Source organism: Hyaena hyaena, unplaced genomic scaffold (genome assembly GCF_003009895.1).
Source record: "Hyaena hyaena isolate Hyena2069 unplaced genomic scaffold, ASM300989v1 scaffold_94, whole genome shotgun sequence".
NCBI lineage: Eukaryota > Metazoa > Chordata > Mammalia > Carnivora > Hyaenidae > Hyaena > Hyaena hyaena.
In genome coordinates this window covers 1,521,598-1,546,444 of record NW_024080726.1, presented here as the reverse complement: position 1 = coordinate 1,546,444, position 24,847 = coordinate 1,521,598, and the positions used below count along the sequence as shown (strand labels likewise).

Genomic DNA, 24,847 nt, shown 5'->3' with positions numbered 1-24,847 from the left:
CCATCATTTCTGATTTAAAAAAAATTTTTTAATGTTTTATTTATTTGTGTGTGTGTGAGAGAGAGAGAGAGAGAGACAGAGTGAGCAGGGGAGGGTCAGAGAGGGAGACACAGAGAGAGAGAGAGAGAGAGAGAGAGAGCGAGTGAGCAGGGGAGGGTCAGAGAGAGGGAGACACAGAATCCAAAGCAAGCTCCAGGCTCTGAGCTGCCAGCACAGAGCCCAAAGCGGGGCTCGAACCTACGAACTGTGAGATCATGACCTGAGCCAAAGTTGGACACTTAACTGACTGAGCCCCCCAGGCAACCCTTGATTTTAAAAAGGGCCTGTTGGCATTGGCAGAGGGCTGATGCATAAGCTGCAGGAGGAAGTTAACATGAACAGTCCACATTAGGAAGGAAACCTTTATTCACACCAAGAACTCGATGGTCACGTAGTGGTCAGATGAGTATTTTCTCTCCCCAAGAGCATGCTTTCCTGGACACTGTTGTGTATAGATCTTCTGGAATATTGGCTTTAGGATTCAGAGTGCATGTGAATATAGAGCTTTGGTAGAGATTAGAGGAAATCTGTGCATCCTCTTGCAGAAGAATTTACACTTGAGTTTCAGCAGGAATTATTTTGTGGATCAATTTAAGAAACTTTCCATATGTCTGGGTTTGAAGCAATTCTGTAAAAACACTTAATGCTGTCTGTTTTACTTGGTGCCTTTTAAGGGACCAGAATCCATTGTACAGAATAGTGGCAGACATAGCCGCTGCTTGGTCCTGTGTAGGCTCATCTTGTTGGTTGAACCAGGTGGGATCGAAGATGAGCACGGGGCGCACACCATCTTTTTCTAGCACTTAGGATATTTTTGGTGAGGACGTAAAACTGTAGTTGCGAGAATCATTTAAAAAAATTTTTTTTAAGTTTATTTATTTATTTTGAAAGAGCAAGTGGGGTAGGGTCAGAGAGAGAGAGACAGAGCGAGAATCCCAAGCAGGCTCTGCACTGCCAGCGCAGAGTCCGATGTGGGGCTTGAACTCATGAATTATGAGATCATGATCCGAGCCGAAATCAAGAGTCGGACGCTTAACCAACAGCCACCCAGGCGCCCCAAGAATCATCTTTATACAAAACCCGATCTAGTTAAAAGTCCTACTCTCGAGATGTTTCTCTGCTGTGTAATGCTGGCAGCCTCAGGCCCCTGATCCTAGTAGTTTGTCCAGGGGCCAGTTTCACAATCATGTAATAGATCTGATGCTAATTTTGAGTAGCTGCGCTAGAATTCATATTGTTTGGGTGAGACAGAGCCCCGAGCTCAAGGGAAACAATGTCTGGGCCTACAAGGAAGGTGGAAAAGAGCAAAATGCTGGAGAAAACTTGTAGGCTAAAGTTACATAAAAAAAGTAATAGCCATTTACTGTGTGGCAGGTGGACACTTGTTATTCAATAAATATTTATGGCGCACTGTCTGCATTAGGGGTTGTTATCGTTACTGGGGAGGCAGCACAATCGAGTACATCGAGTCTCTTCCCTCTTGGAGAAACTTCCTGCTTGGGGGAGACAGACTGTAGACTGATAAAAAGATACCAATTCAGGTAGTATGTTGCATTACCTTTATCTCTGATGACTCTTGCTAGGTAAGTGATATTTATGCCATCGCCTTCTTCCATATGGGGAAGCCAAGGCTGAGAGAGGTAACAAAGCTCTAGAAAGGGGTACAGCTGAGGTTGTGACCAGAGCTAGCCACATGCGAGCTCATCGCTTAGAAGACTTTATGAAGATGGGGCCACAGAGCGCCATTTTCCTCATCCACTGCCTGGTCCTTCGTTTTCCCCAAGTGGAATGTTTATTTTAAAAAAATGGCTCTAATGGCAAATGTTGATGAAGAGTCTAGAATAAAGCGTTATTTCTATGAGCTATTATCCTAATTTAAACTAATAATAATCATATTTTCAGCATCACAGGTAACTCAGGAAAGTACTTTTGGGAATCAGCAGGTTATGCCTTTGGTGCTCAGCCTGCCTACGTAATGTTTTCCATATTATTGATCAGGCAGAAAGTACTGCTGTTTTTTTTTTTTTTTTTTAATGTTTATTTTTGAGACAGAGACAGAGTATGAGCGGGGGAGGGTCAGAGAGAGAGGGAGACACGGAATCCGAAACAGGCTCCAGGCTCTGAGCTGTCAGCACAGAGCCCGACGCGGGGCTCGAACCCACGGACTGTGAGATCATGACCTGAGCCAAAGTCGGCCGCTTAACCGACTGAGCCACCCAGGTGCCCCAGAAAGTATTGCTGTTAATAATCGTTGCAGTTTAGAAAACTCCTTGTAATGAAAATTATATAATCGATGGATTGATTGGAGAATTACAAGGGCCACATGTTTTCTTCTCTCTACAGTTTATGGTTTGTTTCTAATAACCATTTCTTTGGTTCTGCTGCAGCCAAGGTGGTAGGAGTTCGTGTGTATTTTGTGTCTTTTGCTGGTAATTGCTAGAACTTGGCCTTCGCAAGAATTCTGTGCTTTAGTTTTGAGTGCTTTCTTCAACCAGGTGTTGAGGAGGTAAGGTAGCTTGCCTTGTCCGCCGCCTTTTCGCAGGGAAGGGAAGCGTGGCCGGCAGTGGGCAGGTCACGAGAGGCGCTGGAGCGCAGGGCGGCCCGTCGGGTGCCTGGGGGCTGACCCTGAAACGGTCACGTGTTGACCGGGACTCTTCTGAGAGGGAGAAGTAGACAGGAGCCCTGGAGCCCCCTGCCCTCTGCAACACTTTGGGGCTGGCGGGAAGCATTCGGGTCCAAGCACTATTTGCTTCATAAGGGTTTTGACTCGGTGGCCGGTCCTGGACATGGTCACACTGTGCTCTGGAGAAGAAATGTGCTGGAGAAATGAGACTCTTCGTACGTGGAGTCGGTGTCATTAGAGCTGGTGAGGAATCTGGGAAGGGAGGCAGGTGATTGGGAAACCGAGGCTGCAGAGGACACGGTGATCCTGTACTCTTCTCTCTCCACTGTGCCCTGTGTGTCCTGTGCCGCTTCTCAGCTGATGGGGGGCGGGGGGGGCCCTTCATTGGTCAGCCTGCACAAGGGGATCCGGGCCGTCAGACCCACGTGTGTCAGCACTTGCGGGGCGCGCCTGCAGGACAATGTCCAGTGGCCTCTTCGTCTCTTCTGATGTCTCCCTGAAAGGCAGGATTAGAGTTCTGTCAATTCTACAATTAAATATACTTTAGGGTCATTGTATTAAGAGACAAAAATAAAAAGGAAAATGGGAAAAAGAAGGTGAAAACAAAACATTTGTTCAGAATCTCACCATCCAAGGATACTTTTTTCTTCTGGGTTAGGGCTTATGTTTTTTCCAATTAATTGGTTAATTAGTTGGCCCACAGTGTGAGTGCAGGAAGGGCACATAAGGTGGGGAGAGAGAGAGAAAAAGAGAGAAAGAATCCCAGGCAGGTTCCACACTGTCAGCGCAGAGCCCAACATGGGGCGTGAACCCACGAACTGTGAGATCATGACTTGAGCTGAAAATCAAGAGTCTGGTGCTTGACCAACTGAGCTACCCAGGCACCCCCAAACTAAATCTTCTAAAGTGATTTTTTTCTCTTAGGATCACAGATTTGTAGAACTTGAAAAGCTTTTAGAAATCTTTGTAGTCTACTTTCTTCATTTATGAAAAAAAAATTTTTAATGTTTTATTTATTTCTGAGAGAGACAGTATGAGCAGGGGAGGGTCAGAGAGAGAGGGAGACACAGAAGCCGGAGCAGTCTCCAGGCTCTGAGCTAGCTGTCAGCACAGCCTGACGCGGGGCTTGAACCCATGAACCGTGAGATCATGACTCAAGCCGAAGTCAGACGCCCAACCGACTGAGCCACCCAGGCGCCCCTGCTTTCTTCATTTAAATTGATTTTTTTTCTGATCATGAAATTCAATAGCATAGATTCACTGAATTCTGTATGATTCTTTGTAAGAAGACTTCCAAAATCAAGAATTAAGGGAAGAGCAAGAATTACCTGTAATCGTGTTATCCAGAGGTAATCATTGTTAATTTTTTGGCGTATGACCTCATGGCCTTCCATTAATTTTCTCTGTGTGTGTTTTATTTTTTTTAATTTTTTTTTATTTTTATTTTTTTTAAATTTTTATTTATTTCTAAGAGAGAGAGAGACAGCGTGAGTAGGGGAGGGTCAGAGAGAGAGGGAGACACAGACTCTGAAATAGGCTCCAGGCTCTGAGTTGGCAGTCAGCACAGAGCCTTATGCGGGGCTCGAACCCACTAACCGCGAGATCATGACCTAAGCGAAAGTCGGACGCTTAACCGACTAAGCCACCCAGGCACCCCTCTCTGTGTGTGTTTTAAAACACAAAATTCCGTTGAGTAAATTTAAAGATCAAGTTGGCGCTGTTCAATGAATCATGAATAGGGCAGCATCCGATCTAGCAAATGGAAAGGAGTTCCCAAGAGCGAAACACAATGGGAGACTTTTCTGGGTGGCGGGAGTGGAGTGGGGGTTTGTTAAGGAACAAGGAAAGAGTGGAGCGTGGAGTACCTCATCTTTCCTTGGGGGCCAGGAGGGGTCTGTCAGGCAGATCACCTCACTAAGGCTGTCAGGAATTTCCGTATTTACTCCTTTAAGATTACGTTCCTCGGAGAGGTTGAAAGTGCTGTTAGGTGAGGTATTAAGTCTTGGGTTTGCTATTGTGGGGCTTGGCACAAGTGACTCCATTAGGGCCTGTTGTCTTTTTTTTTAACTGTGTATATTTGAGTGGCCTCTGGGTGGCTCAGTTCGTTTAGCGCCTGGCTCTTGATTTCAGCTCCACTCATGATTTCACGGTTTGTGAGATCGAGCCCCCTGTTGGGCTCTGTGCTGACAGTGCAGCGCCTGCTTGGGATTCTTTCTTTCTCACCCCGCCCCTCCCCAGCGCACACGCACATGTGCTCTCTCTCTCAAAATAAATAAACATTAAAAAATAAATAAACTGTGTATGTTCCTTCCTCCTGTATCTCTGCCCTTTCTGAAGGCCTCCTTCCCTGAGCATTACAAGCTCTCCATCTTTTGAGACTCAGCTTATGTGTCACCTTCCCCTGGACCTTTCCCTTAACACCCCACATTCCCGGGTCCCTCATGCTGGTTCAGCTTTGCTTCTGTTCTCATCATATCGCGTTAGAGCAATCTGCGTTTGTGTCTCTTTCCCCTGCTAGATTGACAGCAGAGAGTAAGTCACATTCATTTTTAGTTTCCAAAGCCCATTTATTTCTGCCTAAAACATTGGGGCTTGGTTGAGGTTTGTGGAATCGATAAATAAATGATTAGAATCATATAGTATGCAGTTTTATATATTGCATTTGAATTAACATTGCATTATAAGCATTTCCTTGTATCCTTACTAATTAAAACAGCATTTTTAATGGCTACAGGGTTTTCCATCATTAGATGTACTGATTGTTTCCCTAAATGTGGGAAATTCCGGTAGTTGTCAGTTTTTTCTTTCTTTTTTTCTTAATGCTTTATTTATTTTTGAGAGAGAGGGAGTGCAAGCTGGGGAGGGGCAGAAAGAGAGGGAGACAGGATCCAAAGCAGGCTCTGCACTGTCAGCTCAGAGCCCCCTGTGGTTCATGAACTGTGAGATCATGACCTGAGCCAAAGTCAGATGCTTAACCAACTGAGCCACCCAGACATTCCAGTTGTTGTTTTTTTTTTAAATTTTTTAATGTTTATTCATTTTTGAGAGAGAGAGAGAGGGAGACACAGAATATGAAGCAGGCTCCAGGCTCTGAGCTGTCAGCACAGAGCCCAATGTGGGGCTTGAACCCATGAACCACAAGATCATGACCTGAAGGCAGATGCTTAACCGACTGAGCCACTCTGGCACCCTGCCAGTTGTTTGTTTGTTTTTTATTTCTGTTTTTTTGAAGTAAACTCTGTTCGCAACAGGGAGGTCAGACTCACGACCCTTAGATCAAGAGTCCTATTCTCTACTGACTGAGCCAGCCAGGCGCCCCTCTTTTTTAATATTATATATGATTTTGTGACAAAGCTTTGTATATGAATCTTTTTCTGATTTTCTGATAATTTCCCTAAGATTTCTAGAAACAGAATTACTGCGTCAAAGGATGTGATCATCTTGAAGGATTTTTCTAGAATATAGCCAGATTGCTTTCTTTTTTTTTTTTTTAATGTTTTATTTCTGAGAGAGAGACAGCATGAGAAGGGGAGGGTCAGAGAGAGAGGGAGACACAGAATCTGAAACAGGCTCTGAGCTAGCTGTCAGCACAGAGCCTGATGTGGGGCCCGAACCCACAAACCGTGAGATCATGACCTGAGCCGAAGTTGGACGCTTAACCAACTGAGCCACTCAGGCGCCCCCAGATTGCTTTCTAGAAGAAGGGCAGGGCTCCCACCTGGGTGCCAAGTGTGCTGGGCTGTGTTTTGGAGGGTCAGCTTTTTGTGATCCAGTGTCATTTTCTGAAGATGTAGAGATGCTGCCATAGGGCGGCACACTTGGCGGGGCACCATCTGAGTCTTGGTTAGGATTAGGGGTAAGAAATAGGCTGTGAGGACAAATAAAAAATAATTGGAAGGAAAATGTAGTGTAAGCAGCCCCAGCGTCCCTGTGCTCTTTTTCTTTGTATGTTAATTATATCACAGAATGACTGACTTTGATCTTTTCACTTGCGGTCTTTCTTTTTTTAAAGCATTTACTAATCTTTTCTAATCTAGTACTTAATCATGACAAGTTACCATTCTTTTGGCATTTTCTTGGGAAACATGTTTTTTTGGGGGTGTGGGGGAGCATACCAGAAATACTCATAATAATAGCAATAATAGCTAATGTATTCAACACCGGATGCGCTAAACACTTTCCATGGGTGATAGCTGTTTAACCCCATGAAGTGAAGGTATGGCCACTGTTCTCGTTTTATTTTATTAAAAAAAATTTTTTTTTTAACATTTATTCATTCTTGAGACAGAAACAGAGCATGAGTGAGGAAGGGGCGGAGAGAGAGGGAGATACAGAATCCAAAGCAGGCTCCAGGCTCTGAGCTGCCGGCACAGAGCCTGATGTGGGGCTCGAACTCACAGACTGCGAGGTCATGACCTGAGCCGAAGTCGGATGCTTAACTGACTCAGGTGCCCCCACTGTTCTCATTTTATACGTAGACAAGGGAGGTGATACTCAGTCACTTGCCCAGGGCCACGTAGCTATTGCTAGATGGAGGGTTGAGCGCCCTCGACCTGCCCGACTGCGTCCAGAAAACAGGAGTCTTGCTTGGGCAAAAGCCCGAAGCAGCCAGAGCTCTGTAGGAGGGCACAAGGTGTGTGTCTTTGCCCTTCCACTGCCCTCAAGGCTGTTCTTCTGCCCTCAGGGCTGTTAGAAGAACCGCTCTTCCCAACCCCCACTTGGCTGAAGGGACAGCCCCTCCTCATTCCCCGCAGGTGACAGTGACTTCTGCTTTTCAGAAGAAATCGTAGTCAGGCCCTTCTGGCCTGTTGACTTTACCTCCCAACTTCATTCTCACAGACGGACTTCTTCCGTTTTCAGGGGAGGAAGCCTGCCTCTTCCTGGTAGTGGTGGAGGGGACGTGTTGTGGGCTGCTGACCCCTGCTCTAAGCGCTCGATTTGCATCTCTGCTCCGCAGGGCAGCGACTTTGCCGGGCTGTGTTCTGTCCCCTCTTGCCCCGCGCCTGGCTTTCTTGGTGATCATGTCCGTCCCCGGCCTTCCTCCTCTGCTCCTTCTGATTCCGAAGACCTCCAGTTCACACCGGTGGCAAAACCAGCAAGGTGCCACCTCTGGTCCTGCGTTCCCCTCCAGCTGTCACTTGATCCCCATCGTCCCCTTTCACAGACCATACCCTTACGAGAGTGGATCTCCCTGCCTCCACCCCCTTCATTTTTAGTGCCCTCCCTCCTTATGCTCTTTTGGGAGGCTTTTCCCTTCACTGCGGCATCCAGACCGCTCTTGCTAAGGCTGCCGGATCCCGGGCACTTTGCAGAACATGTTGGTTGACATCTCTTTGGCTTTTGACCCTGGCGTCCGTCTCTTTTGCAAAGTGTCTTCCTTTGGACGCCACGGGTACACTGCTTCCTTGCTTCCCTTCTTCCTTTTCCCGTCACCATTGCAGCCCACTCTTTCCTGACAACACCTTAAATGATGTTTCTCAGGATTCTGGTCTTTTTGTTTTGTTTTTTTAAAGGTTTGTTTATTTTTGAGAGAGAGAGTGTGTGAGCCTGCACACACGAGCAGGAGAGGGGCAGAGAGAGAAAACAGAGAATCCCAAATAGGCTTTGTGCTGTCAGCGCAGAGCCCGATGCAGGGCTCGAACCCATGAGCCGTGAGATCATGACCTGAGCCGAAGTCAGATGCTTAACTGAGCCACCCGGGCGCACCAGGATTCTGTTCTTGATTTTCCGTTCGTTTGCTACCTTCCAGGTGCATTTACTGACTGATGACTGACTGATTGAATGAATGAATGAGTATCATATTTGGGGGCATTCCTTTTATTTATTCTCCAGGTACTTATTCCACGCCTCCTATGGGCCATGCATTGTTCTGAAGTAGCCTGGAGATGAGCAAAGTTCTGCCCTCTCGGTATCTATAGTTACCTACCAGTACGTACTGCTGACTCTCACGTCCCCTTGCTCGTCATATCTCCTGCTTGAGATCTGTCCCCAAATCTCTACCCCAGTGAGAACATGGCTTCTCAGACTGTGGTCCCTTATATACATGACTTTGCTTTGGGGTGTCTGTGGAAAGCCACTGAAACTCACCGTGACACACTTCTTACCCAGACTTCTGTTGGGAGCACCTCCTCCGGGGGTGGGGTTTGCAGGAAGGATACGCAGCCCACGCGTGCCGTGGCAGTAGCTTTTCATCTCTTTTGAGCCAGGGACCTCTCTGAAAAGCTTATGAAAACCGGACACCCTCCTCTCCCCAGGGTTTTGACACACCCTGCCCTCAGTACTCTAAAATCTGTCTTTGAATCAAGTCACACCAATCAAGGTGATGTGCGGATCTCCTCATTTGGGTCACTCCAAAACCGCTTGCTCTGAATTGTACTTTGGCGTTAAGCCTCTGCAGATACGGGCATGTGATATGTGTATGTTGCGTTGATACACACGTGTAATGTGTGCTCACCTCACTTCTGGCTTTATCGCATTCTTTTGTGCCGTCATTTTACTTCTATCCCCATTTCCTTATCTGTTTGATTTTAGGTTAAATTTAAAAAATGATTTATGGTGTCTTTTGTTAATCCCTTTCAATCCTTGCTAGAACAAGGAAATGGAACTATTTCCATAAATAAATCGATAGACACATAGGTCCGTACGTACGCACCATGCCAGCTGCCTGTGGGGCGTTGCATGTGGGTGTTCTTACGGGCACCTCACCCCACAGTGTCGTCAGCACTCAGTTGCTCTTCTCAACCCCTTCTTTCATGGTCTCCATTTCAGGGACTGTGCCGCCCGCTTATGTCTGAGATCTCGACTCCACGCTTCCTCACGTCTCACTTCCGAGTAATGACCAAGTTCTCTTGATTATACGCCTTGTCCCTGGACCCGTCCCTTCCACAGTCCATTCTCCACACAGCAGCTGGAGCGATTCGTTTTAAAAGACAAATCCGACCCAGTTATTCCCCTGCTTTCATCCGTCAAAATCTCTTCCTTTCCTTCTAGAAAAAGTTCGGTCTTCGGAGGGCATTCAGAGCTCCTCAGGAGCTTGTCTCAGCCTGTCTTTCCTGCCCCGTTTCCTGCTCTGTCCCCTCACCTGGCCACCTCCTACCTGTCTGGAAGAAGAAACTCCAGGCAGCTGACATGCATTACGTCTGAATTTGTATGTTGCTCAGTTTTCAGAATTACTGTCTGGGATATTTTTCGTTACAGTAATAAACATATAGCTCGTGTAAGTGAATTTGAATCCTGAAAACCTACTGGTGAAAACATTGAGGCGATGCTCTGTGCACAGGTTACTGAGTGTCTCTGAGGAGTTGAAGAAGTAGTTACAAACATTCACACAGTAAGTGACAGAACAACTTTCCGAGCTAAAGCAGAACATGAGATTTATTTTAAGGATGTGGGGGTCTTCTTCCTGAAGCCAAGGACGGAGAGGTAGCTGGGCCACCGGAAGAGCCCAGAACCCAGAGTCCAAGTGCTGCAAGGGCTTCCTTTGCCTTGGGTTTCTGCTTCCTTATACCGCCGTCTTGTGCACACTGCCCGTGACCTCCCTCGTGCTCACTCAGCAACCTGGGATGCTCGGACTTCGTGCCTGCTCTGTGCAGCTGAACACGGCTTGGGAAAACATGAGCCGTGCTGGTGGATCGAATTTTTTCCTCAACTTTTTACTCTGGAAATTTCCAAATCTGCAGAAAGATTGATTGAGTCACCTTGATTCATCAGGTTTCGGTGTTGACTTTTTGCCCCATTCCCTTTCTTTCTCGGTACGTACGTGTGCGTGTACGCGTGCATGTGTGCATGTGTACCTGCATTCGCCTACCTGTTGGTTTGGGCTGAACTATTTGAAAGTATGGAGAACCATAACGCAGAGATGGGAGATAGGAGGTGGTGAGGGACGGCCTCCCTGGGGAGGTAGCATTTGAGCAAAGACCCGAAGGAGGCGATGCTGGGCAGTTACCCTGGGGAGGAGTGTGCGGGGGGAGATGGGGACGGCAGTACAGCAAGTGGCCCCTGACATCAGGTATGCGGTCGGTGAAATCCTGTGCCAGGCTGTATTCTTGTTCAGATATTCCCTGCCCTTCCTGGGGGAGGTTCTGTCTCCGCCCCACTGGCTGTCGGGACGGCCATGTGACTTGTTTCGGCCAGTGAAATGTGAACAGAAATGAACGGGTGCCTTGTGGGCCAGTACCCCCTGCGCCTCGCTCCCTTCCCTCCGCCTTGGCAGGGAGCAGTGCGCGCCGGGTGCGGAGTGAGGATGATCTGGAGCAGAGCTGTGCCTCGACCCCCGTGTTCTCAGTTTTCACAGACATCGCAGGGAATAATGATGGTTTCATTTCCTTTGTCAGAAATTGTGTGACAGGAGGCGCACCTCGGGGCTCAGTTGGTTAAGCATCTGACTTCCACTCGGGTCATGATCTCATGCTTCGTGAGTTTGAGCCCCGCGTTGGGCTCTCTGCTGTCAGCACAGAGCCTGCTCCAGGTCCTCTGTCCCCCTCTTTCTGCCCCTCCCACGCTCGTGTGTGATCTCTCTCACTCTTGCTCTGTGTCTCTCAAAAATAGGTAAACATTAAAAAAATTAAAAAATCGTGTATGTGAAAGGAGAAGATGGGAAAAAATAGAAATTTATTATGTATCATTGCCATCTTCATTTATGTGTAATTTGCACTAACGATATCCCCATGATCGTGTTCCCACGTGAATGTGCCCGAGTGGAATTAATGTGCGTGTCCTCGTACAACCTGCTTTCCTTCAACTCAATTTAAAAAAGTACTCTGGTAAAATACACATAAAAAATATCCCTCCGTTTAAGAGCAGGAGATCTCGAAGTGAATAGAAAGCATGTTTTTAAAAAATAAAAAAGGGAAAACATGTTTTCGTTTAAAGATAAGCATTATCGAGCTCCCTGTGTATGCCGTGTGTATGTATGCCCGTGTGTGTGTGTGTGTGTGTGTGTGTGTGTGTGTGTGTGTAACCTCCCCATGAAGCAATAACAGATACCCCAGGCTGCGTTGGGGTCTGAGTTGCCCTCCTTTGTGTCTTTTCTTCTGTTACTGTATCTTGTGCAGACCTTTCGTGCACAAGATAACGTAATAATTTCGTGCACAACATAATTGTTGGGTTTCATCTGTCTTTCCTCAGTGGGTCTGGAAACCCTTGAGGGTAGGGATTAGGATTTGGGTGTTATGTTATCTTTGGTGCCTGCCACAGTGATTTACGTGCACTTAATAAACCAGTAAAAGACTGAATTTGGGGGGAACAAGATTATGTTCATAAAGTGACATTTTTGTTTGTTTGGTTTGCTGGTGCCCTATACACTCTGGACCAGAAAATGGGAATATTCTTTATTTCAGTATACACACTCATCAAAGCGGGAGTTCACTAACACTCTAATGTTAGAGTATGAATACAGTATTTTGAAATTATAACATCCTACATACAAATTCATTAATTCATAACTGATAACGAACAGGCACTGTGTCGTCAGGGGAGTGAGGCTGCCTCTATCTACAGGTCACTGCAACTTCAGAAGGGATTTTCTGCTATGAAGATGCATGGGCTGTGGTTAGAATCGTGCACTCCAGAGTTAGACTGTCTGGGTTCATATCTAATCTTTCATTTTCTAGCTGTGTGACCTTGAGCAAGTCACCTAACCCCTCCAAGTTTGGTTTCTTCATCTGTAAAATCGGAAGATAAATGTATTGATCACCTTGGGTTTTTAACTAGGCTTATATACATGAATCCCTTAGAATAGCATCCGGCACATGGTTTATGGGCTGGTTAAGTGTTTATCATACTATTAAAACTATTCTTTTGTCTTAGAGCCTGTAAAATAGTGGATTTTTAAAATGCAACTGGTGAATTTTTGATCACAGCTCTGTTTGGATTTGAATGCACTACTTTGAGATATACTGTTGGGCTTAGATCCAGGCATATTGTGAAATTATAGTAGCATTTTACAAGTTTTAGATATGGCCAGCTATGAACAAAGTCATCAGAGTAAGAGGTATCTTGGGGCACCTGGCGGGGGGGGGGGGAGCCTCAATCAGTTAAGTGTTGACTCTTGATTTCAGCTCAGGTCATGATCCTGGGGTTGTGGGATTGAGCCCTGCGTCGGGCTCTGTGCTGAGATTAGAGCCTGCTTAAGATTCTCTTTCTCCCTCTGCCCTTTTCCCCCACTCATCATGCTCATTCTCTCTCTCTCTCTGTCCCTCCCCCTATCTAAATAAATAAATCATACATAAAAAAAAAAAGAGGGGCGCCTGGGTGGCTTAGCCGGTTAAACATCCGACTTCAGCTCAGGTCATGATCTCACGGTTTGTAGGTTCGAGCCCGGCGTCGGGCTCTGTGCTGACAGCTCAGAGCCTGGAGCTTGCTTCAGATTCTGTGTCTCCCTCTCTCTCTGACCCTCCCCTGCTCACGCTCTCTCTCTCTCTCAGAAATAAATAAATAAATAAATAAAATAAAATAAAAAATAAGCATCTCTAAGGACACCGTTCCAAAGAGTAAATGTTTGAAAGTGTTTTTCTTTATGTTGGAATTTAGTCTTCTTTGAGTATTGAAAGATGCCTTTGTAGAATGACTATTCACCAGGTTTAAAACAATGCTTTTGGGGGTTGCTTTGGTGGCTTAGTCAGTTGGGCGTTTTGACTCTTGATCTCAGCTCAAATCTTGATCTCAGGGTTGTGAGTTCAAGCCCCATTTTGGGCTTCTCCCTGGGTATGAAGCCTACTTAAAAAAAAAAAAATTAAAAAACAAACAAGCAGTGCTTTTGGGATTTACCCCCCAGCCGCACCCCTCCCCCGCATCCAGCTAAAAAGAGGAGTGGAGTTCGGCCCATCTGGTCAGAGCCTCTGCCCCACGCCACCACAGTGGCCCTTGTTGTTTTGAACAGTAGCTGTTTTGAATCTATTTTTAGTTCATTGGGACTGTGAGCGTAGGGTAATGCATCAGGTAGAACAATTCCAGGGAAAACCCTATTTTAATGTCACTGTGAAATGAGAGCTGAAATAGTCAAGACCAGAAAAACTCTAGAAACAAGATTTCATGATCCGTACGTTTAGGTTTGAATTGTGTTTTAGGATATAAGTTGAAGATTGGAAGTTCCTTTTTTGTGCTTGTGGTATTTTCTCTTGGGGAAAATAGAATTCTTTCAAAAAGGGCTTGTTTTTAACGTAAGAGAGAGGATGCCAGTCTTATGTGTTAAAAAGAGTAAGCAAAGAGAAGAAAGTGGAATAATATTTTGATGTGCTGAACTATTTTTAGTTTGCGTCTCATATGTTGTGATGTGCTGTTTGTGATAAAAGTGAGGTCACATCTCTTAATAGTCAACTTAATCAGATAAGCCTTTACGCCTTCGATTGCTCAAAGCCATCTCTCGGGAGTCTCCTGTCTAGATATTCCCGGGGTCCTTGGGCTGCTAAACTAGTTTAAAGCCACTGCACCTCGCACCTCGAAGGGCACTGTCCCCCATTGAGTCCCCTGCAGGCAGCAGCCCCGAGCGCTGGCCCTTTCATGGATATTTCTCCTCTTTCCAGTAGGTCTTGAAGATGGGGGAGGTGAGGACGGGTTTTATCGTCATCTCCTGCCAGTTCGTGTCATGCACGGACCTGCCTGTGTCCCTTCCTGCGCTCCTCTGTCTTCATTAATGGTCCACAGTATATTTCACAAAGTCCCGATTCTTCTTTCTTTTTTCTTCTTCTTTTCTAAACCTGTGTTTGTGGAGTGTTGGGGGTAGGGACTGGGGAACATCGGCACAGTGGAAATCTTTCTTGGAAAACTTCCTTCAAGCCTTATGCAGTGAGTCAGGACATTTATTCTATGTTTGTTTCACTGAGGAGAACGTTTAAATTTAACATCTCAGGCTGAACCTGGCACCAGGTATAAACGTGACTTTGTCTTTTTTCCAAAAACAGCTTGTGTGCTTTTTCAAAATAATGGTAATACTAATTCCTGAATGGTAAATTTTATATACAGTGTATTTTCTAGTATTTTTTCATTCTTTCATTAACTCAGCAAATATTTAGAGAGCACCTACCATGTTCCAGGTATTCTTCTAGAAAAAACTGAGAAAAGTCCTTGGGTTAAGAAGCTTAGAGTTGGGGAATGGTGAATGGTGAATAAGCAATACATAAATAACATCACATGTGTCGGAGATCAGATAAGAGCTGTGGAGAAAAAAGGAAGTAGAAAACGGCATGGGTGGTAGTTTTCTCACAACTCTGTGTGGAGGCTACTCTTTCCACACCCATTGTACAGATGTGGAAACTGAAGCACAGAGAGGTTAAGTGACTTATCTTGATCCTACCTTAGTAGTAAGTAGTAAAGTTTGAACTTGAATTTGAAATCAAGATTGGGCTCCCAAGTTAGCTACCTCTAAGGTAATTCAACTCAACTTTAAGCAGATCTCCCCAAACACAGGTTTCCCTGAAAATTTAAAGTCTTCTTTCACTAGGCCCTCTGTCACATTGGTGTGTATAGATAAACACGCTTCAAAGATTAAAATACTAGTTTAATTCCAGTATCAGATAGTGAATACAGGTTTGTGTGAGGTATTTTAACTTTAATTACTTATTTAATTACTCTTTCATACAAAATTTTAAATTTTAAAAAATTCATAGAATCCACACACAGAATGCAGCATTTGTAGGCCTTGAAGAATAAGTAGGATTAATTTTTAAAAATTACAGGGGACCTGGGTGGCTCAGTCAGTTAAGCATCCAGCTTTAGCTCAGGCCATGATCCATGCAGGAGTCCATGTAGGAATCAAATGAATGAGCTTGCACCCTATGCAACAGTCAGGAAGATTCTCACAAACAATATGGAGCAGAAGAAGCCAGATGTAAAAAACCATCGACTGCAGGATTCCATTTATTTATTTATCTATCTATTTATTTATTTTCTTTCTGAGAGAGAGAGACAGCATGAGGAGGGCAGGATCAGAGAGAGGGAGACACAGAATCCGAAACAGGCTTCAGGCTCTGAGCTGTCCGCACAGAGCCCAACATGGGGCTCGAACCCATGAACCGTGAGATCATGACCTGAGCTGAAGTCGGACGCCCAACCGACTGAGCCACCCAGGTGCCCTTGCATGATTCCACTTATAACAGGTTCCAAAACAAACAAAAGTGGCGTGAGCAAGCCTTTTCTCAGATGCTGGTGATGGTCTTTGCCTTTTAACTGACACCAGAGTCACACCTGTGTCCGCTGTGCGACAGTTCCCTGCTGTACACTTTCAGTGCGGGTGGCAAGCTCCCGGGGCTGCATCTTGTTCTTCTCCACCCACCTTATGTAAAAAGCGCGGCGCCCTCTCCGCAGCGCGCCCTGCTGTCCCTCTGCTACTTTTTTCTCGAACGGTGCTCGTAACCACCTGGCATCCTCTTCGTCCACTAGGCTCTTGTTCTCTGGGCCTCTGCTGGGATCTGAGCGCTGTGACAGCAGGGACTGTTGAGTTTACTGTGGTGCCTGATGAATATTGGTTCAATGAGTGGATGTCTGAAGAGGCCCTCACATCAGAAGTCTGAAACCCTGGGCTTTGAATATTCAGTTAAACATTCTCCTGTGTGGGGGCGCCTGGGTGGCTCAGTCGGTTAAGCGTCTGACTTTCACTTAGGTCATGATCTCGCCGTTCATGGGTTCGAGCCCCGCGTCGGGCTCTGTGCTGACTGCCAGCTCAGAGCCTGGAGCCTGTTTCAGAGGCTGTGTCTCCCTCTCTCTGACCCTCCCCTGCTCACGCTGTCTCTCTCTCTCCTAGAATTAAATTAAAAAATATTAAAAAAAACAAACATTCTCCTGTGTGGCTTTAATCCTTCGCCTGTCTCGATGGCATGTTACCCTTCCTCATGGCTCAGTACGTACGGGCTCGTAGGTGCCTGGCCCTGCGCTCCGTGCTGGTGATACGCCCGTCAGCAAGACAGACGTGGTTTGCTCACGGAGCGTCCCTTCTACTAGGGGACAGAAAATGGGCAAGACAGTAAGAAATAGATGCCGTAATTACAGACCGTGTGGAGTGCCTGAAGCGTGTGATTGCAGGGCTGCAGTGGCTGGGAGCGCAGAGGGGAGGGTAGTGCCAGAGAGGGCGATCAGGGAAGTCCTGTAGGAGGAGGTGACATTTAAGCTGAGAACGGAAGGGCGAGAAAGAACCAGTCTTGCCAGGAATTAGAAAAATTTCTCTAGGCTTAAGGAGTTGCAGGTGGCCGAAGGCAAGCTGGAGCTTCCCAGGTTTTAGGAACCGCCCGAGGGCGGGAGCGGCTGCCGCCAGGGCCTGGTGTGGTTGGTGGACCTTAACCAGGGAGGCAGCTGATGGCTCCATAGAATGCGGTGAGGACTTGGCTTTTATTCCAAGTGCAGTGGGAAGCCATTGAATGGCTTGAGCAGGAGAGAGTGGTTTGTGTTTTTAAAGAATTCCTGTGATTGCTGTGTGAGTAGATTGTAGAAGAAAAGTAGGATAACATGCTTTCTTATCACTCAGGATTTGATTCTCTACTTAAGAGTTTCTAAATCGCCCTGGCCCTTGGCAGCCGCCATTCTGCTCTGTCTCTGTGAACTTGACTCCTCTAGATACCTTCTATAAGTGGAATCCTACAGTCTTTGTCTTCTTGTGGCTGACTTATTTCACTTAGCGTAATGTCCTCACGGTTCATCTGTGTTGTAGCACGCGTCAGAATGTCCTTCCTCTGGAAGGCTGGGTAATATTCCACCGTATGGCGATGCCACGTGTCGTTTATTCATTTATCCAGCGGTGGACACTTGGGTTGCTTCCCCGTGTCAGCTCTTACAAATGACCGCTGTGGACGCGGGTGAACAAATAGCTGTTTGCGTCCCTGCCTTCAGTTCTTTTTGTGCATTTCCTAGGTGTGGACTTACTGGATTGCATAGTAATTCTATTTGTAATATTTTGAGAAACCACCAAGCTGTTTAAAGTGGTGCCTGCTCCACGTGACCTTCCCACCACCATTACAAAGGTTTCCATTTTCTCCACATTGTCACTAACACTTGTTTATTTTATGATTTCTTGATGGTAGCCATCTTCATGGGTATGGAGTGCTATCTCATTCTTGCTTGATTTGCCTTCCAGAAATTTAAAGATTTGAAAATGTTTAAAGAAAGGAATACGGAGCCTTTGCTTATATCAGGCCTGGTAGATTGATGGCCTCTTGCAGAGATCCTGGTGAGAGAGGGTGGTGGCCTGGATAGGGTGGTGGCAGAGGAGCTGAGAGGGGAGGGTGGCCCAGGTAGAAAAGGCAGAGTTTGGGGATAAGCAGAGTGTTGGGGAGGCGAGGGGGAGCCAGCAAGCGGGGAACACAGCTCCTGCGTCTCAGGCTTGAGTCATTGGATCGGGAACAGGTTGGGGTGGGAGTTTCTGGCCCACGTTCCCCACCCACCACCCCAGGTGAGCGGTCCTGAAGCACTTCAGTGATTTCCTCAGTGAGCTTTTTCCGTCTCCAAACCAGTTCTCGCCAGATGGTTTGTGGTGACCTTCACTGTTCTCCTCCGTTCAGCTCAGGTCAGGGAGCACTGGGCTCGACTGTGGGGAAATCAGGATGGATGAGAGAGAGGCAGCCTGCGGGTCTGCGCTTTGGTCTCAGGACTCCTTTATGTTCTTATAAAATGTTGAAATCTCAAAGAGCTTTTGTTTAGGTGGGTTGTATTCTTTGATGGTTACCATAATAGAAATAAAAAGCGAGAAACTTAAAAACATACATTAATAAAAAAAACATTGTATGTTAATAGAATTGTTTTTTTTTAATGAGAGAGAGAGACAGAGGGAGAGGGAGAGAGATCACGAGCAGGGGAGGGGGCAGAGGGAGAGAATCCTCGGCGGGCCCTGCGCCAAGGCGGGACTCCATCCCACGACCCTGGGATCATGACCTGAGCTGAAACCGGGAGACGGGAGACGGATGCTCAACCGACTGAGCCCCCCGGGTGCCCCTAAATAATGAGTCCTGAATGAAAACAGTTACATTTTCCAAAACAAATGTGGTGAGAAGAGTGACTTTTCCAGGTCTTTTTAATGTCTGATTTACTAGAATACAGCCGCATTCTTGTGTTAACTCCTTTATTTGTTGCAACTTGCCATGCCTTGCAGCCTCTGGAAAACCCCCGCTGGGCACTTGGGACCGACCAAGGCAGATGTCTTAGTGATACTGTTAAGAATAGCTTTGGCCTCAGCATCCCCCCTGCGAGGGTCCTGGAGACCCCCAGAGGGTCCCCAGACTGCTGGATTGCTGGTAAGAGCGTAGCGCTAGAGCCGCTGCATGGGTTCAATTTCCAGCTGTACCACTTAAGAACGAGGCAAGTATCTAACCCCTGTGCCTCAGTTTGCTCATCTATAAAATGGACCTAAGTACCCACGAAGGCTCATTCTGAGGATTCCATGAGTATAGATTTATAAAGCATTGAGAACATTGCTAGGAGATAAAGTGCCGCATCAGCGTTTATTTATTTATTTTTTTTCAGTGTTTGTTTTCAACAATTAAGAGCTAATGTTTCCTTTAAGGGATTGATTACTTCTAGTGAAGAAGGTAGATGAACGACCAAAGCTCAGGATTTTGCGTAAGGCCGTCGGGCGACATCTTTGCAGCAGGGGCGCAGGAGTGGGCCCCTCGGGTCTGGGGTTAAGAACCAGAATGTTCTCGGGTGTCTGGACAGTAGTCGGAGCAGCTGTTCTGAAGGGCTGGAATGACAGGTTCTTGGTTCGGATCAGGTCCATCCCTGCTAGCGTCTGTTCTAGGTCAGCGTCTTCCCTGTCCGTAACGGACGAGTGTGAGCAGCCTCGCTGGTTTGCTTCTTTGAGGCCGACTCAGAGCCAGAAGCCTTCCCCTCGCAGTTAGACGTCCTGCCTGCCGGGGACAGCAGCGGGTCAGTGAGAGTTCATTGCCTGGCTGTAAATGAATGACTGTCAAAGTGGGATGTGGTAGAAATTCTCTGTGATGTGGTAGAGATTCTCGCAGTCACTTGCTAACCCCGGAGTACTATTGTGAGGAAGAAGGGCCCCCGATATTTTGATTGCAATTACGTAAGAAGCAGCTAATCACTTTGCTGCTGAAAGCGATGGTAAAATTTGTGTCTTCGTCTAACGTTTGTTACTTTCGAAACTTGTTTTAGTGACTCTCGTTGAGTATTTCTTTAAAATCTCACCTATTGAAAATGACCAGGTTACACAGTTTTATTAAAAGAACAAGCCTCAGCGTGTTTAGGAGTGTAGTGTGCTTATGGCACAGTCACTGTGTCGGTCAGGAGGTGTGATAACGGGGACTGTAAGGCTGTGTGCCCGCGTGCCAAGTCCCTGCTTGTCTCAACTGGGTCCTTTTTTCTCTAGGCCTGTTTAGTTGTTAAGCTCCAGCACGGTTTTCGATGGTTATCGATAACGTTAATGTTGCTCTTCTCGGGCAGAATTGTGTTTTGTACGGTTGAGTTACAGAAGGTCTTTTGTCCCCTCACGTTGTAGATCCGACGGAGGCGCCTCGCACGACTTGCTGGTGGACAGACCTCCCAGCCGACCACCCCGCTCACCTCGCCCCAGAGGGAGAACCCGCTGGGACCTCCCATAGCAGCGTCCGCCCCGGGCCCCTCCCAGAGCCTTGGTCTCAATGTCCACAACATGACCCCAGCTACCTCCCCAATAGGTGCATCAGGTAAGCCTTGCTTTCATACCTGGGGCGTGTTTGTTTTGGTCCTAGCTTTCTGTGAAGCTTACTGTGGTTGTGACATTTTCACAACAGGGTAAAAGATTGGACAGTGTCTCCACAAACGGCAAAATTGGACAGCCGCTGCTTAAAATCCTGCAAGCAGCAGTTTAAAGATTAACATCATCGCATTGTGTTTTCTTAGTCGCTATTCATTTTGATGGTGATCTGTTCAAACTAACTGTTTTCCTTTCTGTAACTTTTACCCTTTGTTTCAAACAGGATCAGGTCTTAATCTCTGATGGTAAGGCTATTAAGACTTAATTTTGCTCAGCTGATTTTATGAGTTTGGTTGATGCTTTCCTTCTGTGATAAAATCATCTGAAAAGGCGAGATAGAAGTAATGGTCAAAATAACAGGCTTCTAATTACAGATTTCCTTGTCTTCATTGTACATTGTGATAGAACAAGATTCTTTGAATTTTCGGGGTATAAAAGTTCACCTAATGTGATGTTTACAGTCGTCTCATTGACACGTATTTAACTATTGTGAATTTATTTTTCTTTATAATTAATGGGCTCATCATTGATATCCAGGTATGTCTTTGTTGGGAAACAATGATATTGACTCATTCTGTATATTTGAAAGTATCTTTTGTCAAGTGAACTTTTCTTTTGAACATGAGTAATATTATTATAATTAATATAATTACTTAGGATTCTCATTTGTAAAAGCAGGTGCATTCAGAGCTGAATTCATCACGTCGTTGAATAAGCTAATATGATTGTTATTTCTGCATTTAATGTTCTCTCTCTTAGTTGCCTTCCACATAATCTGTCTTTCTGAACTAGGTAACTCGTCAACGAAAAATATTTGCAGAGGGGCGCCTGGGTGGCTCAGTCGGTTAAGTGTCTGACTTTGGCTCAGGTCGTGATCTTGCGGTACGTGAGTTTGATCCCTGCATCGGGCTCTGTGCTGACAGCTCAGAGCCTGGAGCCTGCTTCAGATTCTGTGTTTCCCTCTCTCTCTGCTCCTCCCTTGCTTGTGCTCTATCTCTCTGTCTCTCTGTCTCTGTCTCTCTCTCTCAAAAATACATAAACATTTAAAAAATTTTAAAAAAAGTATTTGCAGAGTTTCAGTTATCGTTACTCTTGATAGACCTTATCGTAGATGCTTATGCATCTTCCTGTCGATTATAAAAGTGAGAGAGGTTCAGGCCAAATCCTCAGTTAGTAACAAACAATGCGTTTGCCTGAAATGTCGCCTGTGCACACCTTTGAGAAGCTGTGATGGTCTTCTGGTAGGGGACGGGCTCAGGACTCCAGATGGAGTTTTCCCCTTTCCCGGGAAACGGTACCACCAGCAGTTCTGTTGACTCCACCGTGACCAGGTCCCGCCTGGGATGCTGGCGGCATCAGGGGAGAGCAGGTGGGATGGGGCGGGGCTTCGGATCACGCTGCACCGGCGGCGGTGAGGCAGGAGACGAGCTCCGCGTGCGCCTGCTCACAGCACCGATTCTCTTTGGGACCACCGGAGTCCTCTCAGCATGCGGCCTGTCCTGCTTATGTCAGCCACCGGGCCTCCCGGGCCCCTTACCTCTCGGTCTCTGACCTGCATATGGCTTGTCACGGACACCTCTCTCCCCGCAACCCCTGTTCCGAAATCCTCCCGGTCCGTCCCCGGCACAGTCCTTCCCCGTGGACGGTCTTTCCCCTCAGGGCTCCGGCTGAATTCGCGCCCGTCCCCATGTCTTCTGGACGGCGCTTCCCCTTCCCTAAGAACACATCGCTTTGAACCTTGTGTTGTTAGACTGTGTTCCCCATTCCTGTCCTTGTCACAGCCGGACTCTGAACCCGCTCACCCTGCCTCGTTCGCTCCACTGCCTCGCTCCCCTGCACCCTGTCATGGTTTGTGGTGGCCTCAGCAGCCACAGGGACGGCCTTGCAGGACTCTGCCCTCGCACTCTTCTGAGCTGCTTTCCCTTGGTCACCTGGTCTTCCGTCCGACATCAGCCGCTCACCGCCGGGGTCATACTCTAGATCTTTCCATCTCAGTGACTGCCTGCCCACCGCCTTCAGCTTTCTGGCCCAGCCTCTCGGTCCCACTTTCTTCACTTCTCCCCTCCCTGGTGTCCCCTCGCCTCTCTTGCCCCATTTACGTCCCACAGTTACTCGTTGTCACTCCCTCTCTCCCCTCTCTCGCTTTCTCTTACTTCCTGGGTTAAACCATGCTCCTGGCTTTGTTGTGTCTTTTAAGATTTTATTTTCATTCTTATTAATGTATATATTTATTTTGAGAGAAAGGGAGCACAGGCAGGGGAGGGGCAGAAGAAGAGAGATAGTCTCCAACGTGGGGCTTGAACCCACAGACCGTGACATCATGACCTGAGCTGAAATGAAGAGTCAGACGCTCAACCGACGGAGCCACCCAGGCGCCCCTAAAGATTTTATTTTTAAGGAAACTCTGCACCTAGTGTGGGCTCAGTCTCGCAGTCCCGGGATCAAGGGTCGTATGTTCTACCGACTGAGCCAGCCAGGCGCCCTCCGCATGTGGCCCCCATGCTCCCGGTTTTAAATCCCATTCCCCAGCTCCTGTCTGCCTTATGCAGTGGAACAAGGCTAGAAAAAACCCCAGAACCGTGCTGTCGGTCTCATTTCCGACTCAGGGTCACGCGCTCCAGCAGACCCTTCGCACCGGCAGGTAGTTACAGCGTGTTTCCTGTCGCTCTCCCGCTCCCCAGGTCTGTTCCAAACCCTCTCCTTCAGTCGCCAGCACCTCGTTCTGTGTGCAGCTCTGGCCCGACGGCCTGCCTTCCTGTTTGATGAGGAAAGCAGAGGCAGGCCAAAGGGAACCTCCGTAAGCTCCCGTCACCGCATTCGCCTGCTTACCTGTACGTGTGGCCTGTTTTTATTAAGCCTGAAGCGTCCCTGCCCTTCCTGAATGCTGTCCCCAGGCCCCACCTCCTCTGTCCGACCCACAGCTGTTGTCCCCGGCACTTCCCAGCTTTCCTGCTCCATCAGGTTTCCCATCTCAGGTGGAAAACTTTTATTTTTTTAATAGTCGTTCTACATGCAGTTCCTTTTCCTCTTCCGGGAATATACATAGAAAGGAACTCCTCTTTTTTTTAATTTTTTAATGTTTTATTTATTTCTAGGAGAGAGAGAGAGAGAGACAGCGTGAGCAGGGGAGGGTCAGAGAGAGAGGGAGTCACAGACTGAAACAGGCTCCAGGCTCCGAGCTGGCAGTCAGCACAGAGCCCGACGCGGGGCTCGAACCCACGAACCGCGAGATCATGACCTAAGCGAAAGTCGGACGCTTAACCGACTAAGCCACCCAGGCGCCCCAGAAAGGAACTCCTCTTGATCTCATTTCCCCTGCTGGCTTCCACCCCACTGCTCTGTTCTGCGTCACCACAAAACTCCTGGCCTCTGTGTCCATCTGTCCTTGCACCCACTGCTGATTCGAATCCAGTCGGGTGAGGACTCCTGCGCTCTGCCCCGAGTCACCGGCTCAGCCCCAGCTGATGGGACTCTGGCTCTCTTCTTGCAGCACTTTCTTCTTTTGGCTTCGGGAGCTCTGTGCACTCCTGGGTTTCCTCCTGTCTCTCCTCCTGTCTCTGTTTCTTCTTGGTGCTCCGTATGGTTCTTTGTCATTTGTCTGATGTGAAATGTCAGGGGTTGTGGGGGAGGGTCCATATTTAACATGTTGCCTCTGCATCCGTGTCTGTTTTCTTACCCACCTGATCTAGTTTCCCAGCTTTACTTACTGTCTCTGAGCTTTTGCTCCCTAGGTTGATCTCTGCAGCCCAGAACCATTCCTTGAACCTCAGACTCACACACTATCTAAGAAGCATCTCACGGTGAGCACGTCCAAAATCGCCTTGTCTTCTCCTGGAACGCCCTCTCAGAAAATACCAGCTCTGTTTTTTCCTAGTTGCTGAAGCCTGAAACATTACCTCTTCTTTCTCTGGATCAGGGATCAGCAGCCAGCCCTTTCTGTAAAGGGCCACACAGTCAATATCTTGGTTTTGCAGGCCGCGTAGCCTCACTCACAGCTCTTCTTTTCTGCCCCGGTAGCACAGAAGCAGCCACAGGCAATACATAAACAAGCGTGGCTGTGTTTCAGCAAAACTCTATTTACAAAAACTGGTTGTGAGCCAACCGTGGGGTCCAGGGCACTGGCGCACCTTGCCTGGATTACTGGAGTGGCCATGCTTCCCCTCGCTTCACTTCAGTCTCGGGGTAGCCCCAGGCTGGGTCCTACCGAAGTGTAAGCCCTAGCTCGTATAACAGCGGGTTCTCTTTCGTAGCGAGCTCATTACGTTGCCGTCACAGACTGGGAAGACGGGGGCGGCTCTGGCTGGTCGGTTCTGGGCAGCGCACCTCTGTGCGGGGACGTCCTGATTATGTCTCCCCCATAGTCACCACTGTTCATAGATGTTACTAGCCATGCACTAGCATCCAACTATGTTGGATAAACGGTTTCATGAATTTATTAAATAAACGAAACGGAAAACAAGCACCTCCTCAGATGGGTCACGGCAGTTTTCCGTTGGCTGCCTCCGCGGGCTCCC

At 47.3% G+C, this 24,847-nt stretch overlaps 1 protein-coding gene across 3 annotated transcripts in view; it reads left to right on the top strand.

Annotated features, from left to right (window-relative positions):
• Nucleotides 1-24,847, top strand: part of UBE4B (ubiquitination factor E4B) — a 119,894-nt gene that overhangs the window by 16,240 nt on the left and 78,807 nt on the right. Inside the window, exons 1-2 of one of the 3 annotated variants that reach the window (XM_039234918.1) lie at nt 20,199-20,283; nt 24,065-24,133. Coding sequence is in view for 1 of the 3 variants with exons in the window: in XM_039234916.1 (XP_039090847.1) it covers nt 20,097-20,283 (187 nt within the window). In the remaining 2 variants the exon portion in view is untranslated. Of the gene's footprint in view, nt 1-20,096; nt 20,284-23,559; nt 24,134-24,847 lie in introns of those variants that run through there. The other 2 variants (XM_039234916.1, XM_039234917.1) reach the window with 2 other exon arrangements.